An 18,776-nucleotide genomic window follows, 5' to 3' on the forward strand; every position below is an offset into this window, starting at 1 on the left:
CGTAGCTTCTACTCGTAGAGACTTTTTCATTTTCCTTTCCTCGTCTTTTGCTGTTTCAGAGCTTTCTGTGTATTCAAAACAAAAAGGAAAAGTGAAAAAAAAAAGCAGGAAAAGTTTTTAAAAATAAAGGGAAAGTGGACGCCATTTCCTGTGACTTAGACCAGGAACCACTACGGTGTCAGAGAGAAAAAACGGAAGCTTCCTGCAAAGATTCAGTGGAATTTTCACTATCTCCATCTTTCTTTTAACGGTCAGTTCAGTCCTTCTGCTTAGTGGAATTCTGACTGTACTAGCACAAGTATTGCATGTAAGTCGTTCGAGATTTTGTTTCGTGTTTTATTATCATGCTTAGAGCTATTTATGGCTGTTGATTTGGCTGAGGGAACATTTTTTTTTTGGATGATTCGATTGATCTATCTTATGCTGCGATCGCATTCGAAGTCTACTCGTTGCTTCATTGATTGTTCGATATTCTTTTGAAGTTCTTTTTTTTTTTTCGCATTCTTTGTGAATGGATTCTAGATTGAGTTGCGCGGTCTATGAAGTGAAGTTTCATTTTGTCGCATCACATTAATTGGAAAGAGTGCGCAAGCATCTAATTATGTATAATTAATGGAAACGATGGGGGAAAAAAGAAAGCAATGTGAATGAAGAAAATTTGTCGGCACTGGTACAGTGTATGCATGGATGTGGACTTAAGTCCCTTGATAATATCTGCAAAAGCCCTTCCAATTGTTTCCGCTAATGCTCAAAGTTTTTATCAGCAAAGCATGATAATTGGGGCACTAATGAAAGCAACATTCAATCCAGCTTCCAAATAGTTACTCCCCTGCGTGCCTAATTTCATTAGAAACTTCCGTGAAATTGGCCTCCTTAGGAAGAATTTGTTATTTGAACTGTTGCCAGAGCTGGGTTCTAACTATGCTGTGTATAAGTGAGCATAATAAAAGAGAAGTGAGGCAACATGTCTATACATGTTAACAATGCCAAACAACATGTCTCTGATGCTGCTCAAATCTACTCTTAAATATTTTATCATCTAGAAATTGTTTAGTCAAAACATTTCTTTTTTAAGAAAAAATTCATATATCATGTATCAGAAATAAGGGATTATTATTATTTGTAGAGTACTATAATGTTAATGGCAATGCCGAGCATGGTCACAAGCAAAAATTTCACAAGAACTGTGCAATCTAAACTATGAAGTATGAAGTACTTCGTGGCACAAAGCCATGTTCTTAGGAAGATAATAACAATGAATTAAATCGCTTCTAGACAGGATAAGTTAATGTTGGTGTTAATGGTAATTGAAAGAAAAAATTTCATATAATGAATTCTTGCTTTATTGACCAGTATGGATCCTGTGTTCCAAGTTCTTGCAGACAAAATACCCACTAGAATGGGCTGTAATTAGAACCCTACAGCAACATTATGTCCAACGCAAGATTTCTATAGCACCAGCTTTTAGGTTGATGTACAAGTAGGGGCAGGATGCTTTGCCACTAGTTGGGGAAATGTACTGCAGTAGCCATATTTTGTGCTACTATTTTGCACGTTTCATATTTTACATAAGTTAGGCTAGCTTCTAAATGAAAAAAATATTTCTAATCCGTTTTCTTTTAATTATAATTTTTTTCATTGGTGTCAAATTATCATGACTATCTGCATTGATTTGTATTATTAGACCTATGATGGCATAGTTTAGGAGGAGGTGTAGAATAGGAATTTCTAACTCATGATAAAGAATGCAATTGACTCAATCGTGCTTTTACAAGGTTGAATTTGGTGATGTCCCTAGTTTTTCTAATTGGTTATTTTATTTAGTCTCTATTATGGCTGCAAGTTTTTTTTATGCTGTATGCTTGTCAAGGTAGAGCTTGGTCAATGATAGAGCACAATGGCATTATGTAATCCATGTAGCCTACCCTATCTAGTGGGATAAGTCTTGTTTTTTTTTGTTGTATGCTTTTCAAGTTGAATCCTGAAAGCTATTTATGCAGTTTCCTTGGTGAGCATTTGTAAATCCTAGCTTTTACAACCTTCTACTTCACACTTTAGTTGTTCTAGTTGCAAGACACATTGCATAATCTTTTGTGTACAGGTTAACAACTAATTTGTTCTCTCACGTTTCTCCTCTGATATTTCTTTTGGGTGCAGAATATGTACAAAATCAGCAGCCTTGGCTACTTATTAAATCTTGTGAAGGTGGACTTCATAAGCAAATCTTGCAGGATAGATGTTTGTGCAAACTCCGTAGCTGATTGAAACATTACGTGTTTTGGATATCTCCTGATACATACTTGCCATAGGTGGTGATGCACTCTATGGTAATGCATAGGTACCTTTGGTGCTGCATTATATTTGGATATCTTCATACATCTTTCATTTCAGGACAGCATAGGAATAGGAGCACTGGCTCAGAAGACCAGCTAGGTCAATCTGGGTCCCTTGTGAGTGATTTTTCTCAATTGCATCACTCTGTATCTGTTCAAATATCATCTCCATCATTTCCATTGAATGAGTCAGTATCTTGTGAGGACTTGGACGGTGTAGGATCGTTTAATACCACATGCTTGCTAAGTTCAACTTTTTATTTGGATTCTGATATTCACATATATGGAGTTGGAAACCTGGAGATTCTCCCTCATGCTTCAATATCATGTCCTATGGAAGGATGCACAATAATATTCAATATGTCCGGTAACATTAAACTTGGTCAATATGCATCTATTGTTGCTGGTTCTGTGGTTTTGTCAGCAGCCAATATGTCTATGGAATATGGTTCATCTATTAACACATCATCTTTGGGTGGGGCACCACCTTCCCAAACTAGCGGCACACCTTTTGGCTATGATGGAGCTGGTGGAGGGCATGGTGGACGTGGAGCATCCTGTTTAAAAGATAATACCACAAACTGGGGTGGTGATGTTTATGCTTGGTCTACTTTGTCTGAACCATGGTGTTATGGCAGTAAGGGTGGTGGAAAATCTGCTCAGAAAAAACTTGGAGGGAATGGTGGGGGACGTATTAAGCTTATAGTGAATGACACCTTGTTTGTAAATGGCTCTGTTACTGCAGAAGGTGGAGATGGTGGGTCTGATGGGGGAGGCGGGTCTGGTGGAAGTATCATAATACATGCCTTAAAGCTGTAAGTATCACTATATGTGTGTATTTGTGACTTCATGCTTATTGATTGCGAAGTGTCTCAATCTCTGAAGCATGTTTATTGTTATTAATCAATAACGTTTTACATTTTATTCCATTGAGGTTCTGTAATATTGATACTTGCTACATAATCATTAGTAGTGTTGTTGCATTTGAAAAGATATCTGAAGTCTAGATTATTAAATAACAAGCCATAAATCATGATGTTCAAATATCTTTTCTCATGGATTTTCTTCAGCATTTAGCCCATATGTCCACAGTCACCTTTGGGGTTACTTCCTTGCATATTTTCAACATGTTCCACTGGCTTGAGGGCTTTATTATCTTGGTTCACCTTATTTGTTTTAATAATATCTCAAGTCTTAACTCATACATATGTAATTGTATTTTTTGATCCTATACCATAATTGTCTTTTTTTTTTTTTCAAGCGGTTGAAAAGTTCCTGCTCACTTCATGATTTGCTAGAGCTACTAGGTACATAGAGTCATACATTCTTGTTGATAGGTCAATTCTAGTTTAGTTAATTGTATACTTGTGCATTGAAGTTGTTTTATTTTTAATGCAGCAGTTTGTGTTTTCAATTACAAATGTCCAAATTACTGCCTAAAGGATAAAATGTGTTGAGTCTAGAAGGCTTCCAATGAATAGGGAACCCTCCCAAAAGCTAGCTATCATGGTGGAAGAACCAATCTACTTTAGTACCTTGTAAAGCATCCCATATTTTTTTTAGGGAAAACAAAACTTTGAGTCGCTATGCTAGAACACCAAAAAAAAAAGTGTAAGGATCTAGAATACTGAAAAAAAAGCGAAGGAACTTATAGCAAAACTCGAGCAAAGCACAGGATCCAAAGTTATATTTCCCTTTTTTTTTAAATGAGATCTAGCCATTCATGCTATCTCGGTGCCTATCAGTTGGTCACCCTTTGAGAATTGATTTCTTGACAATTACACTTAGCTACAGGGCACTTGGTTTATTTGCTAGTTAGAACCCTCCATAAGTAGTGCCTTTTGAAGCCTCCAATCACTAGCTATGATGTGAATTGTTGGGAATCCAAGTTATTAAGATAGGAGAACCAGCCCATTTACGTATGTTGAGCACTTTCTACAACTTGGGTCTTATGCATCCCATGCTACCTTAATTTCTATCAAAGTCTTTTTTTTCCTTCAATTGTCGTTTGTTATAACAAAAAAATGTTTTTATATTGTTAGTACTATAGCATGAATATGGATATACGTTGAAATTCTGTAGATTACATCAATACTGGATCATGAGTTGATACATGGGGTGGAACTAAATGCATTTGAGGGGAGACAGAAACCCCCCCCCCCCAAATTTTTTTGGGTAATATATGTATGTAATGTTTATTTGCCCATATATTTTATAGTTTTGAACCCACTAAATTAATTGCGATTTTTTGGTCCACAATTTTATTGAATTTACGTACAAATTTGTATTTAACATTTTAACTTGAAAAAAATTTACACACTTTTATTTTTCCTTGGGTTGATATGCAATTTGGACCCTAAACCATAGGTTTTAGAGGCGATTTGAACCTTTTACTTATAATTAGTACATTTTAAATCCTGAACAATTAAAGTTGATGCATCCTTGCCCCTACCGTTAACTTGAAACTAACAACAGTTACTTTTTAAACATAGTGGGGCCCACAATGTTCTCTATCTGCATCTCTGGCTTTCTTCTTCCTCTCTCTCTCTCCCCTCTCTTTCTCTAAGAAGATCATGAGTGAAGCAGAAGAAGACATTGAGCACATGAAGAGGATGCTTAAGGCATGGAGCCGCTCTGCTTGTTGGTTACTTTAATGCAGATTGATGAAGTTGTCCTGTCATATCACTGAAATGAGGAGCAACAAGGGAAATCAATCCGTGAAACGGGTGTTGCTTGGAGAGCTGTGTGGGCCATAGTTTGATAAGAGGGACTGAGAGAGTGTTCAAAGTTAAAAATAATGTTCCTGAATTAAGCTGAGTTCCTTTGCTCTGCCGACGCTTGAGCTCAGCAGCACAGTCAAGTCATGGAATTGGGAGCCGAATTCTAGAGCTAGAGGTTTCTAGTAAGCCACATAGCTCACCCACAAAACTGTGACTCTATGAAGGCGTTCCATGTTGACAGAAGATAAAAAGACAATCTGAGGCAGCAATTCATATGGTTCAACTGTCTCTAAAATCTTCAGGAAAAAAACCTCTAAATTCTAAAATTTCAATTGATTGGAAGTAAATGTTTATGGGAAAAATTATAATAAGTTGGTATTCACAAATAAAATAAGTTTAATTTGTTTATATATTTTTAGATATAAATTTTTTTTTGGGGAAGTATAAACTTTAATAGGTCATTTTTATATATAAATTCAATACTCTTGTTTGATTTATAAATATTTACACCAATGAATATAATGATCACCTAATCACCCTCAATACAGCCAGGTTTTTTGTGGTTTGGTTGCATGTAGATGGATATGGTGGCATTCTAGTGTTTTTATCTTGCGTTTTCTTGAAAACATATACTAAAATCATGCACTCCCAGTAGCTTCATCAAGCACGAGATGGCGTCTTCTTTTGCTTCAGTCATGATCTTCTCAGAGTAGGAGGGGGGAGGGAGGAGAGAGCCAAAGACATAGGTAGAGAATGTTGTGGGCCCCACTATGTTTAAAAAGTGACCACTGTTAGTTTCAAATTAATGGTAGGGACGAGGATGCATTGACTTTAATTATTCGGGATTCAAAATATACTAATAACAAGTTTAGAGTTCAAATCGCTCCTAAACCTATAGTTCAAGTCTAAATTGCATATTAATCTTTTTTTTCTTTATCCTCTTTTTTCTCATTCATATTTCTCCGTAACTTTTTTCTCTTTTTCATTACCTTAAAATTTTGGTTAAATTTTACTACTTCAATCCTTAATATAAGATAAAGTTAGCAAACTTCATGTTTATTTTGAAATATTACCATTATAAATTGTTAATTAGAAATTCAAATGACAATAAATAAACAAGGGGTAAAATTGAAAAAAAAGCATTAATTATTTTAACTGTCTTATATTTAGGACCAAAAAATGCTTTCAAATGTTTTCTTATATTAAGGAATGGAGGGAGTACGTAATAGTGTTTCTTTTCTTTTGCTGCCCCATTGTTTAATAATTTTTTCTAATTTTCAATGTATATTTGATATGGGCATACCTATGATGTTTTTTTTTTTGGGGTATTTTTTTTAATAATCTAGTAATATATGTATTTAAAATGTCAATATATTATTTTCAGTTAGGCCTTTCAAACAATTCTATTTGAAAGCACTATAATTTTGATAATTTTTTTAAACCATGTTTGAATAAAATAGTATTTGTAGCTTTATATATATATATATATATATTTGTCTCTATTATGATTAGATAAGCTTGCTTTCCTCCAAGATGTTATTCTTAGCATTTCATTAAAATATTATGATTTGTTTGCGACAATTCATAATATATTTTTTCAATGTATCGTTGTTATGAATTGCATGAGTTGTTACAGAATGATATCCTCAAATGAGCATTTAGGTAATGAAACTATTGATATTGGAACACTACTCAATTTAAATTTAAGAAGGAAAAATCATGATATTATTAGTGGGTTAATTACATGTCTTAATTCAAAAGTTCAAATGAAAATAGGTTATTTTAATGATATATATAAAATTATAAATTGTTTTTAAATGATAATTTCTTATAAAATATTTTGCTCCCACTGATCATGGTTCCTAGCTCCACCACTGAATTTGAGATAAGAAATCGGACTGTTTTTTTTTTTTTTTTGGGGGGGGGGAATCCTGTGATAATTGGTGGTAAGGAGGCCAGTATTACTCTTGAGATCTATCAGAGATTTTGTACAAGTAAATTTACCACCTAAACTTTTCAAGGACAAGGGTGAAAAAGGACAATTGCAAAACCACCAATAATACTTCTGTGATATCTTAAATGAAAGTTGGCATACCAAAAGGACTTTTGGGAGATACCAGAAGTTGTATTCAAACACTCCTTTAACTTCAAAATCCCCTCTCGAGTGATGATTAAGGAGGTAATATATTTATTTTTCTACAATTATGGTAACATGATATGTGAAATTCTAAATTTAAATGGTCATGTGAGGTAATTAATATTACTATTAAAAATAGCTGAAGTGATGCTTTATGTCCATTTAAAATGCATACTTAAAATTCCAGTTTAGCTCGCTCTGTGTGCAGTTTAATGTCCCAAACTATTGAAGCTAAAAACCTCTTTTGTAATATGTAATCCTATTGAAACGTAGTTCTTGGTGGCTTTCCACCTAATGTCTCTTTTCTGTAATTTTCTCGGCCTCATGGCCTAGTTGTAATTGTTTTTTCTGTCATGATAATTATTCCCTTGTTTGCACAAAAAAAAAAAATGCTTGCTTAATATTTGTCTGATCGTGCAAAACTAAAGCACTTTTCATTTATTGAGGTTTTGATTTTCTCTCTTGCATGCTAGCATGTAGCTTGTCTTTTTGTTTTTTTTTTTAAACAAATAAATTTCTTTCAAGCTCTCTTCTAGTCTCTCCCCCATCAATAAGGAACAGCAATATCTGACCCATCTTTTTGTTCTGATTTCTGAATCACTGAGAAGCTTCTCTTGCCCAATAGTTTTATTTACTAGAAGAGCTAATATTGCACTTCTAACTTTTCTTGGACTTCACATTTTTGGACAAGTGTAGGAAGGGATATGGTATTATCAGTGCTGCTGGTGGGAAGGGATGGGGTGGCGGTGGTGGAGGAAGAATATCACTTGATTGTTACAGCATACAAGAAGATTTAAAAGTTTCTGTCCATGGTTTGTATCAATACACTTCTGTACCTGGTAGTTGAACCTATGGTTGTTCATGGTAGATATTTAATATTTAATTCGTTTGAGAGAATTAAAAGAATGTTAAGCATGATTTATGTGAAAAAGAACCAACAATTTGGACAATCTCATTTGAAGGTATATAGAAATCACTATATGTTGGCTGCAAAATTTATGAGTGAAATTAACGATACTACTCTTTATTTAAAAAGAATGAAAATGATGTAATCTTAAATTGATTTTCATGTATCCGTTTGACCTACGTTTGAATGACATTTTTTCAGGAGTTAGTCTGATCTAGGATGAGGATTTAAAGGGAGAGGGAGAAGGAGAAGGGAGACAAGTAGAGAGAAATAGGGAGAAAGGGAAGAAGAATGAGGGAGAAACAGACAATACTAACTCTGACTATTCAAATCGTCAAGTCTGGCATAAAGGTTATAATATAGGGCTATTTGTAGAGTCCTAAACACAACAACTTAAAGTAAAAGAAATCACTGAAGGCATAAAATAAATCTAAACTAAGGTCTCCTACACATAAAATAGATCTTTTCAAATTTCCCATCAAAACCCCACAATAATATTTCTACGGAGTTTGAAACTTAGTTCATAAGGTCTTAATTTTCACTGGATTGGAAGATAATTTTCAAGAATTGTTGACACGTAACCACATCTCCTTCATGTGTACATCCGTAGACTGAAATCTGAGAGGAAGCAGAGGAAAACAGTGACCTCAAATTAAGCTATAATGATGGCCCTTCGATCTCTTGCTAGCATCATTGTTTTAAGACTCTGAGGTCTTGTCCCAAATCGTTCTTCATCTTCTTTGTTATCAAATGAAGCAGCATGGAGAAACATGGACGGATAGCAGAGTTTATAAAGCAAGGAATGGATTAGAGAATGTGATCAGAATAGCCGCTTAGAGAAATAAATAAGGCTGTTTGACTTGACTCAATCATTTGGGTATTTGTGTTTTTAATCTGAAACGAAATGATGGATCCATTTTCCATTTAAAAAAGAGAAGGATGCTTAGCTCCACCTCAGAGGCAAGCAGATCAACACCCCCCTTTTTATTTATATATATGCTCAGAAATGTTTGGTGGCAGTGATAGTATGCTTTTAGTTGTTTTAGTTTTAGATTGACTTTTCTTAAAAAAACACGCATTGGGTTCATGACATCTTACTGCATCATATTTATTATTTTCATTTCATAGCACCTATATTGCTCCCGTTTTCATATTGCTTTTAGCAAAACGAGACTTGTGTATAATTGTTATGTACTTGTAATATTGAAAAGTTATTTACTGTTAGTAAATTATAGTTAGTTAAGGGAAATAACCGTTGCGTAGTTACAAGGATTAGGAGGAGTAGCTTGAAGTTTGCACATTTGCCCTTCAAGCCAAAAAAACATAGTTAGTGATTCATAATCTCAGAAAACATTGTTAATACTTTTGAGCCACTTAAGCCCTAGTACTAAATCATAAGCATGCAGTTCAAGAATTCTAAAATCAAAAGTAAATTCTAAGCGCTGCTTTCTCCATTTTAAGCCCTTCCAAATGCCATGAACTTTAAGCTTTCTTCCCCCAGCCACTTCTACCCAAGATTCGCTTGTTCCATCAGGCTGCCATCCAAGCTTCTTGGGCACATCATAATCCAAGAAATCACAGGTGCTGCCATTATGAATAAGAATCTAGAGTTGTCTCTTGCCACAGTGCCCTGTGAGTCTCATTGAAGAAGCACCATCCACCCCATCCCATCAATAGTGTGAAGAGAGATGAAAAGCTTATCATCTTCTTCCTCTGTCTCAATGGCTTCCTCAGTCTCATTGTGATCAAGTATGGTGCTCATTATTTCCATTCAGCATCAACAGTGACCGATGACAGTGCACAGTGACAGAGAACAATGAACAGTAGCTTCTAGGAGTTTAATGCTCTCTTTTCAATATTTCAGCATAAGTTCCCTCAAATTGCTGTACATGACCTTCGAGGGCAAAGGTCTTTTGGGAAGGGGGTATTGTTATATAATTGTAATATTGAAAAGTTAGTTATTGTTAGTTAATTAGAGTTAGTTAAGGGACATAACTCTTGGGCAGTTACAAGGATTAGGAGCCTATAAATACTCGAGATACCTTTGTAATCCTTATGCTTTTGGCTATTCCGGCAGATTGATCATTTTACCCAGAATCTCTTGTCTCTCTTTCTCTCCTCTGTTCTATTCTTCTCTCTTTCCCTCTTATCTCTCTGTTCCTTCTCTCTTTAGTCTCTTTCTCTCTCCTTTCTGTATTATTCTTCTGTATCAATAATATATGCATTTATTGTGACAGGAGGTTTGAGTATTGGCTGTCCTGGAAATTCTGGAGCTGCTGGAACATATTTCAATGCAAATTTACTAAGTCTGAGAGTCAGCAATGATAATCTCACAACAGAAACTGATACTCCATTGCTTGACTTCTCAACCCGCCCGCTCTGGTCAAATGTTTATGTGGAGAATCATGCAAAAGTTTTGGTTCCTCTTGTTTGGTCCAGAGTTCAGGTAAGAAAGTTATATACACAAGACATATGTATCAACATAGATATTAATGTATCTTGGATTTTTATTTTCCTGCATATGTCAGGAAAATTTTGGCATCATTTTTTCCTCAGCAACGTTAGATTTTAATAAATTCAGTTTTTATTTCAGTTGGCTCTGTTAATATTTCTCTAGCATAATATATTTTTGTAAATTATAATATTAGTTTATTCTTTGGAAATTTTTGTCTAATTTCTATTTGCTTATCTAACCCTTGTAGCCTTAATTCTTGATAACTGAAACACATTGATTATGAAGGTAAGAGGCCAAATTAGTGTATATCGTGGAGGAAGCATAATCTTTGGGTTGTCCGATTATCCAATTTCTGAATTTGAGCTCGTTGCAGAAGAGCTTTTAATGAGTGATTCCATCATAAAGGTAATAGATTGTGATTGAAAGTGCTTTTGCTCAAGTGGATATCCTTTTTTAATCTATGTGAACGCCAATTGTTTAGGATTTTTATGTCTCTAAGCTAAGATTTTTGTAACATGATTTAACAATTTTACCTTTAATACCTGAAGGTTTTTGGTGCCTTTAGAGTTGCTATTAAAATGTTACTCATGTGGAACTCCAAAATCCAAATTGATGGTGGTGAAGATAGGGTTGTTACTGCTTCAGTCCTTGAAGTCAGGAATCTGGTTGTTTTAAGGGTATCATGGTCTTCATCTAAAAACTATTTAGCACACTTGTCCTTGGGATCATATTTGGTGCTTGGTGGTTTGAAATAATCTTTCTGATTGTGATTTTCCCCCCAACTTGCAGCAAAACTCTACCATAAGTTCAAATGCAAACTTAGGTTTATATGGTCAAGGTCTACTGAGGTTGACCGGTCATGGGGATGCAATCAAAGGCCAGCGACTTTCCTTGTCTCTATTTTATAATATAACTGTAAGCAATTCCTTAGACACTGGTTCTCATTGTTTTAGTTGTAAATTTTGGGGTTCTTCTAAGAAATACTGCTATTGATGTCGAGATGGGATGCTACAATGTCATAGAGATCACAAAACCCCAAGAGTCCAGGGGCAATTTCAAGTGTTTAGTTATGGTTGATAGGAGTGTTCAGTGTGTAACAAATATGGACAATGCTCTTTTCTGTAACAGAATTCATCTCTTTTATTTTCACTTGTAGTTTATCTTTCTTGATGAGAAAAATAGTGTATCCTTCTCTTTCATTTCTTCTCTCTTTTTCGTTATGATTAAATTTCATTTTATTTAAAAAATATCCCTTCTTCCATGACAGGTTGGCCCAGGTTCTTTACTTCAGGCTCCTTTGGATGACAATGAAAGTAGAGGCTTGTAAGCACGGATACTTTCTAGTCACATTATTTGATTTATGGGACTGAATTCCATACAGCTTGTGAACTCCTTATCAGTTACAAACTTATCTATTTTGAATTTTTTTTTTTTAGGGTCACAAAAAGTCTTTGTGAGACACAAAGTTGTCCTGTAGATTTGATTACTCCACCTGACGATTGCCATGTCAATTATACACTCTCTTTCTCACTTCAAGTAAGATTATGACGTAATTATGGGTGTATGCTTAAGCATCTTCAAATTGCAATTTTTACTTCCTGTCACTTTTTCTTGGATTCTCTCTCCTTTTCCCCCCTCTTTGACCTTTCAATGTCTTGCTTGAAGCATATGACACTATTTCTTTTTACCACATCAGCCATTGCTGATTATTCAAGTTAAATGACTCTTTTATGTTGCCAATTGTAATATCCTGCTAGGATAGAAATTTGAGGTGGTATTTTTTTTTTAATTAACTTTTTTCCAGATATGTCGTGTTGAGGATATTCTTGTAAATGGCATTATGAAGGGAAGTGTAATTCACATCCACAGGGCAAGGACTGTCATTGTTGATGCTGATGGCATGATTACAGCCTCTGGGTTAGGTAAGTTCTATAATTTTGCTGGTCCTTTCTACCTTTGTCTGGTTGATGGTATAGATTTGTGATTCTGATCAGACAGTGTGTGACCTTTTCAGGTTGCACTGGAGGTATTGGAAAGGGAAACTTTTTGAATGGAGCTGGTGGTGGAGCTGGTTATGGTGGAAGAGGAGGGTCTGGATATTTCAATGGGGGAGAGAGTAGTGGTGGTAGTGTATATGGCAATGCCAGTCTTCCATGTGAGCTGGGCAGCGGAACCAAAGGCCCTGATGAATCATATGGCCAAGTGGTTGGAGGGGGAATGATTGGTAATTTTTTTTGAAATGCCTTTAGTTTTATTTGTTTCAAGTATAAAATTTGTCTTGACTTTGCTTGGGGCTGCAAATATTTGCATTTCTGACAAATTCAGATATTACAATAACCCATCCTCTGCTTTCTTTTCATACTTCTAGTCTTTGTGCAAAGTATCTGATTTTGAAAATTATGTTTTGTTGTTGCTAGTGATGGGATCCATTCAGTGGCCACTTTTGAGGGTTGACCTTTATGGATCTATGAGGGCTGACGGTCAAAGCTTTAGCAAAGTAATGCGAAATAGTGATGGTTCTTTGGTTGGTGGTCTTGGAGGGGGTTCTGGCGGGACAGTACTTATTTTCCTTCAAGAACTCAGGCTGTTGGACAATTCATCCCTAACTGTTGTTGGTGGCAATGGTGGCCTTCTTGGTGGCGGTGGTGGTGGGGGAGGGAGAATTCATTTCCACTGGTCAAAGATTGGTGCTGGTGAAGAGTATGTTCCTGTTGCCAGTATACATGGCCTAATGAACAGCAGGTGTATATTATCACATCTTAAATAATGGCTTCAAAACATAAAATAGATATTAATTCTTCTTCTTGGGTTAACATTTGTATCTTCATGATAATCTTTTAATGAAAAGTTGAGAATTTCAAGAGCTATTTAGAGAAAGTGTTTGTTTACCATGCTTGTGGAGCTTTTCAGATATTATGTAGTTCTTGCTGCCGTGGACACTTTAAATTTGGACTTTAAACTAATCTACTTTGAAGGGACTCCTGCTTCAGTAGAATTGCACACTGTATCTCTTACACAGGAAGAGAAAGAAAAGTGAACCACCTGAATGCAAAGATTCCATTGCAAATTGGCAACGTTCTTAGTGAAACATTGAACAAATTGAGATGATAGGATTTTTCTTGTAGTACTATTAGCTGGGGTAATATCTATTCAGTGCACTAAGAATGAATTGGCATAAAGGTCAATGGCGTTATTTTTGGTTTTCAGTTAGATTGCTCAAAGGACTGGCGAAAATGAGTGTCATCTTTACTAATTTTTGCTTTTGTTGATAAAAGTCATATACTTCTTCAGACAAACATCTAAAAAAATGTGGTTTTGGCTCAAAAGCTACCTTGGTTTGTCACATCCCCTGCCCTTCTTTTTATTTTTTTCCTTTTGAGGTGTTAAACTCATTAGTTTAAGTAATTTGAATCGCCATATTTTAAATAATTCAATCACAGAGTGGGCTAAGTAATCCAAAAATTATATTTTCTTTGTGATTTTTGACAGTGGAGGTGCTGGGAATAATGGTGGCCATCATGGAATGGGGGGTACCATTACAGGGAAAGAATGCCCCAAGGGCCTCTATGGCATTTTTTGTAAGGTTTGTTCCGTTTGATTCTATGTTCCTTTTCTTCTTACATTGTATCCTTATGCATAGAACTTGGACGGCATTCAAGCTGTCTCAGATCTCTAATATATTTTCTCACATGCATTAAAACTTTATGTCCTGAAATTAATCAAACAGAGCAATTGAGTTTTCAGGAATGCCCAATTGGTACTTACAAAGATGTTGATGGTTCTGATATGAATCTTTGCATTCCTTGTCCTATTGATCTTCTTCCCAATCGTGCAAATTTCATATATATACGAGGTATCTTTGATGTTGCAACTTGTTTAATATGCATAATGTTTTGCTCTCTCTTTAATAATAATAATTGCAACAATCTTCATTGCAGGTGGAGTTAGGAATAAGTCTTGTCCCTATAAATGTATATCTGACAAATATAGATTGCCCAATTGCTATACAACTTTAGAGGAGCTTATTTATACTTTTGGAGGTCCCTGGCCGTTTGCAGTATTGTTATCATTCATTTTGTTACTTTTGGCTCTACTGTTAAGTACATTGAGAATCAAGTTGGTTGGTTCTGGTACATATCACAGTGCAAGTTCAATTGAGCGGCATAATCAGCACCATTTTCCATACCTTCTTTCCCTTTCTGAGGTGCTAATTTGATAACAAAAATTTCACTGATATATCTAGTTATATCTGTGTCTGTAATTGCACTTAAGTACAAGTGTTTGAGGCCTTAAGTTTTGTTGAAAAATTAGGTCCGTGGAGCCAGAGCTGAAGAGACTCAAAGTCACGTGCACAGGATGTACTTCATGGGGCCTAATACTTTTAGGGAGCCCTGGCATCTTCCTTACTCACCTCCTCATGCAATAATTGAAATTGTGTAAGAGAAACTGCATTTTCATGCATGCATGCATGTCTCAGGTCCTAATGCCATATCTTGTTATGTATCTACTGACTAAGTACTCCTCACTTCTGGAGATACTCCATAGGAAAGATTTTACAGCAAGCAGCCACATTACAAAGCTTGAAATGCCCATTTTTGGAAGATAAAGATTGTGTCAGTATTCCTGTGTAATATCTTCAGTCACATTATCTTTTAACATCTGGTTCAATTTGGGATGCAGGTACGAGGATGCTTTTAACAGATTCATTGATGAGATCAACTCAGTTGCTGCATATGATTGGTGGGAGGGATCAGTACACAGTATACTTTCAGTTGTTGCATTTCCTTGTGCTTGGTCCTGGAAACAGTGGCGGAGGAGAGTAAAAGTTAGTCGCCTTCAGGAATACGTCAAGTCTGAATATGACCATTCATGTCTACGCTCCTGTAGATCACGTGCTTTGTACAAAGGGATGAAGGTTTGGCTTGCAAAGCATTTAACATAATGGGGAATTTTATTTTTAAGTTTGCCAGACTCTTTCTCTTAATATTATAATTGAGAATGAGTTTGGAAGACACATGGTCGACAATGCTGCTACTCTTCCATCCAATGCAATAATGTTAAGTTTTTCATGATAAATATTTCAATTCAAGTTTTATTTTGTAAGATATGAGAAAATGGTTTGCATGTTGAGTAGATGTTCATGTCAAAGCACAATAATTTACGTATGCATGAATTGATTGCACTGAACTATTAATTCTAACAGTAATAATTTCTGTTTCCACTCTCTCTCTCTCTCTCTGTGTAAAGTATGTTTCCTCTTCTATGTTAAAAATCTATTCCTCCCCAACCAAATGAATTATATTTGATTGTTGTAGTTTTTTTCTTCTTTTTGGTAGCAATTCTCAATGGTTATCTAGAGAGAACCTGGTAAAGCAATATGCACTTCTGTTTGCAGCTTGTAAGTTATAAACAATTTAAATAATGAGATATTGTCCTATTCTCTTAGGCCAGCAGATGTTGTCCTGTTCAACAGATTGGGTTCCTTTATCTTGTCATGAAAACAGCCATGTGATTATTGAAGATTGGCATTAATTTTATTTATTCATATAAATCGAATATGTTTTTCCAGAAAAACCATATTAAAAATATAAGATATTTTCAATAGAGGTTTCCCTAGGAGTGTACACTGATGTCAATCTCATCCTTGTCAAATTGTTAAACCATCATGCAGGTTGGGGCAACACCAGATTTGATGGTGGCATACATTGATTTTTTCCTTGGTGGTGATGAGAAGCGGTTAGACATTGTCTCAATTATTAAAAAGAGATTTCCTATGTGCATAATATTTGGTGGGAATGGGAGCTACATGACACCTTACAATATTCACAATGATACACTATTGACCAACCTTCTAGGCCAGGTCTCTCAATTGTTGCTACCTTTCAATTTAGCCAGTCTCTTTTCCTCCTATATTCATTACTGATGTGCAAATCCCAAAATTGATGTCCACAGCATGTCCCAGCAACTGTTTGGAATCGCTTGGTGGCTGGGCTGAATGCCCAGTTGAGGACGGCGAGGCACGGATCAATTCGTACTTCACTAGATCCTGTTGTTGCTTGGATAAATAGCCATGCAAATCCTCAACTTGAGTTTCATGGTGTTAAAATTGAGTTGGGATGGTTCCAAGCAACAGCTTCTGGTTATTATCAGCTGGGTATTGTGGTGGCAGTTGGTGATTATTCTTTGCACGAGTCTGATACTTGGGACAATAGTGGTGGACCAACAAGGTGATTTAGTACCTCGCAAATTTTATGCCAAATAGTCTATAAAATTGATTTATTCCAAATAAGCCTATTATGATAGGGGAGATTAATCATTTCTGATAGTCTTATGTGATTAAATGAAGTTAATTGCAATCAAAAAATCAAAATATGATTGTTATTGAATGGACTTCACCCAGCAAAGTGTTTGAATGTAGAATTCTGTGCCTACTCAAAGGAAAAATATCAAACATGACTGTATAAAACAATTAGAACCAATGTTGCGGCTAACTATTGCTATACATACTTAAGCAATAATAATGCTGATGGAACTGAGTAGTTTTACTGATATATTTCCACTATTTTAGTTAGTTACAGCCTCTTCAATGGGGTTGGAAGAGGAAAAAGGGATAGAAGAACCAACTAAGAACAACTACAGTGAAAATAACAAGAAATGGAAGGAAAATAAAGCAGAAAATAGAAGCGCTTCCTTGACTTTTGAGAGGTCAGGAGCTCTCCCAGACACCACTTGTCTGATTGTTTGCCTCCTTCTAAGGCATACAGCCCTAGATAACTGACTCACTGCCATCCTTAGAGTTCCTGCCTTGGGCCTGTTTTAGTGCCTTCTTCTGTTCCCTTACCAGTGTCATTGGTCTTAGTAGTAGCTTTGGACTGTCTCCTCTCATAAACATGGCCCAAAGGAGCAATGGTCTCTTCAAATGTTGATTGAATTCATAATATATACTCTTAGAATTGTGACCTGATCATGGATTTGGAAAAAGCGCATTGTGAGCAGGTTCAAGTCTTAGGGTTTTTTTTTTTAAAAAAAAATTCATCAAAATGTATTTACAGTTTGATTCTTTCTGCACCCGCTAGATGAAGTTGATTTGCGGTTCACCATAAGGTAGTGACAAGCATGTGCTACGTCTATAATTTCAGCCTGGCTGGTTATCACATCTGTGGTCTGTTCATTTTTGGGATGCAAAAGATTGTTAATTCTTGGGAATTGGCTTGAAGGGATTATCATTTTGCTAACCATGTGACAGGGAAAATGCTGCTTGTGGGAGAAAGAGTCTTAAGCAGCATCAGCATAATTGGCCATGCGTTAGTAATTCTTTATCTCTTAAGAGGATAACTGGAGGGATTAATGGAGGACTTATAAATGATGCAACCCTGAAATCTTTGGAGTTTAAAAGAGACTTTCTGTTCCCACTTTCTTTTCTGCTATGCAACACTAGACCTGTTGGTCGCCAGGTAGTTCAATGATTTTGTGGCCTTTACCGCTCCACAACTAGAAATTGAACATTGAACATTATCTCATAAATGTCATATCCATGCCAGGACACAGTGCAGTTGCTGATCACTTTGATGCTTTTAGCAGATCTTTCAGTCACTCTTCTCTTGTTGCTTCAGTTCTACTGGATATCTCTCGCAGCTTTTCTGTGTGTTCTGCTAATACTTCCTCTTTCCCTGCTTTCACCATTTCCTGCCGGTTTGAATGCTTTATTCAGTAAAGAACCAAGAAGAGCTTCACTTTCTCGAGTATATGCGCTGTGGAATGCTACTTCTTTATCTAATATTGTAAGTTGTGCTTTTTGCTATCACCTGTTGCATTTGTTTTGTGCGGATGAGAAGCAACAAACAAGCATCAATTACAATTCTGTTATGCTGAGTTCATTGGACCTTTGCTAAATTAGAGTGCCACTAACACACATTTAGTTGTGAGCTTATCTTGTGTTATCGCCTGTCACACGTCTTGGCCCTTTATACTCTTGGTGATTAATTTTAAGATAGATGTTGCTGAAATAATTCAGAAGTTTTCTAGAACACTTTTTCTACTGTTGCCTGTATATTATCTAATTTTTAATCATGTGACTCTTGAGCAAACTTTTTATAATTTTACGCTGAGATAATGTCAAAGGCAGTGGTAGGAAGATAGTATCAAATAAATAATGTGAAGTAATTATTAATGAAAAGGTCCTTAGAACTCTATATTAGAAGAAAGAGACCATAATGCCAATGCC

General features: G+C 35.7%; 1 protein-coding gene across 2 annotated transcripts in view; it reads left to right on the top strand.

Moving 5' to 3' along the window:
- Positions 1 to 18,776, top strand: part of LOC129311143 (uncharacterized) — a 22,417-nt gene continuing 3,641 nt past the window's right edge. Inside the window, exons 1-21 of one of the 2 annotated variants that reach the window (XM_054953183.1) lie at positions 1 to 307; positions 2,158 to 3,148; positions 7,887 to 8,002; positions 10,335 to 10,543; positions 10,838 to 10,957; positions 11,101 to 11,229; positions 11,342 to 11,467; positions 11,820 to 11,875; positions 11,989 to 12,088; positions 12,357 to 12,474; positions 12,567 to 12,776; positions 12,970 to 13,294; positions 14,042 to 14,135; positions 14,297 to 14,405; positions 14,491 to 14,756; positions 14,864 to 14,988; positions 15,233 to 15,467; positions 16,224 to 16,412; positions 16,505 to 16,779; positions 17,799 to 18,006; positions 18,094 to 18,333. In XM_054953183.1, the coding sequence (XP_054809158.1) occupies positions 2,316 to 3,148; positions 7,887 to 8,002; positions 10,335 to 10,543; positions 10,838 to 10,957; positions 11,101 to 11,229; positions 11,342 to 11,467; positions 11,820 to 11,875; positions 11,989 to 12,088; positions 12,357 to 12,474; positions 12,567 to 12,776; positions 12,970 to 13,294; positions 14,042 to 14,135; positions 14,297 to 14,405; positions 14,491 to 14,756; positions 14,864 to 14,988; positions 15,233 to 15,467; positions 16,224 to 16,412; positions 16,505 to 16,779; positions 17,799 to 18,006; positions 18,094 to 18,333 (4,083 nt within the window). In that variant the 5' untranslated portion in view covers positions 1 to 307; positions 2,158 to 2,315. The remainder of the gene's footprint in view (positions 308 to 2,157; positions 3,149 to 7,886; positions 8,003 to 10,334; positions 10,544 to 10,837; positions 10,958 to 11,100; positions 11,230 to 11,341; positions 11,468 to 11,819; positions 11,876 to 11,988; positions 12,089 to 12,356; positions 12,475 to 12,566; positions 12,777 to 12,969; positions 13,295 to 14,041; positions 14,136 to 14,296; positions 14,406 to 14,490; positions 14,757 to 14,863; positions 14,989 to 15,232; positions 15,468 to 16,223; positions 16,413 to 16,504; positions 16,780 to 17,798; positions 18,007 to 18,093; positions 18,334 to 18,776) is intronic. The other variant, XM_054953182.1, reaches the window with a different exon arrangement.

This window comes from Prosopis cineraria, unplaced genomic scaffold (assembly GCF_029017545.1).
Source record: "Prosopis cineraria cultivar Desert tree isolate PC_DT_omini unplaced genomic scaffold, ASM2901754v1 PC5, whole genome shotgun sequence".
Lineage (NCBI taxonomy): Eukaryota > Viridiplantae > Streptophyta > Magnoliopsida > Fabales > Fabaceae > Prosopis > Prosopis cineraria.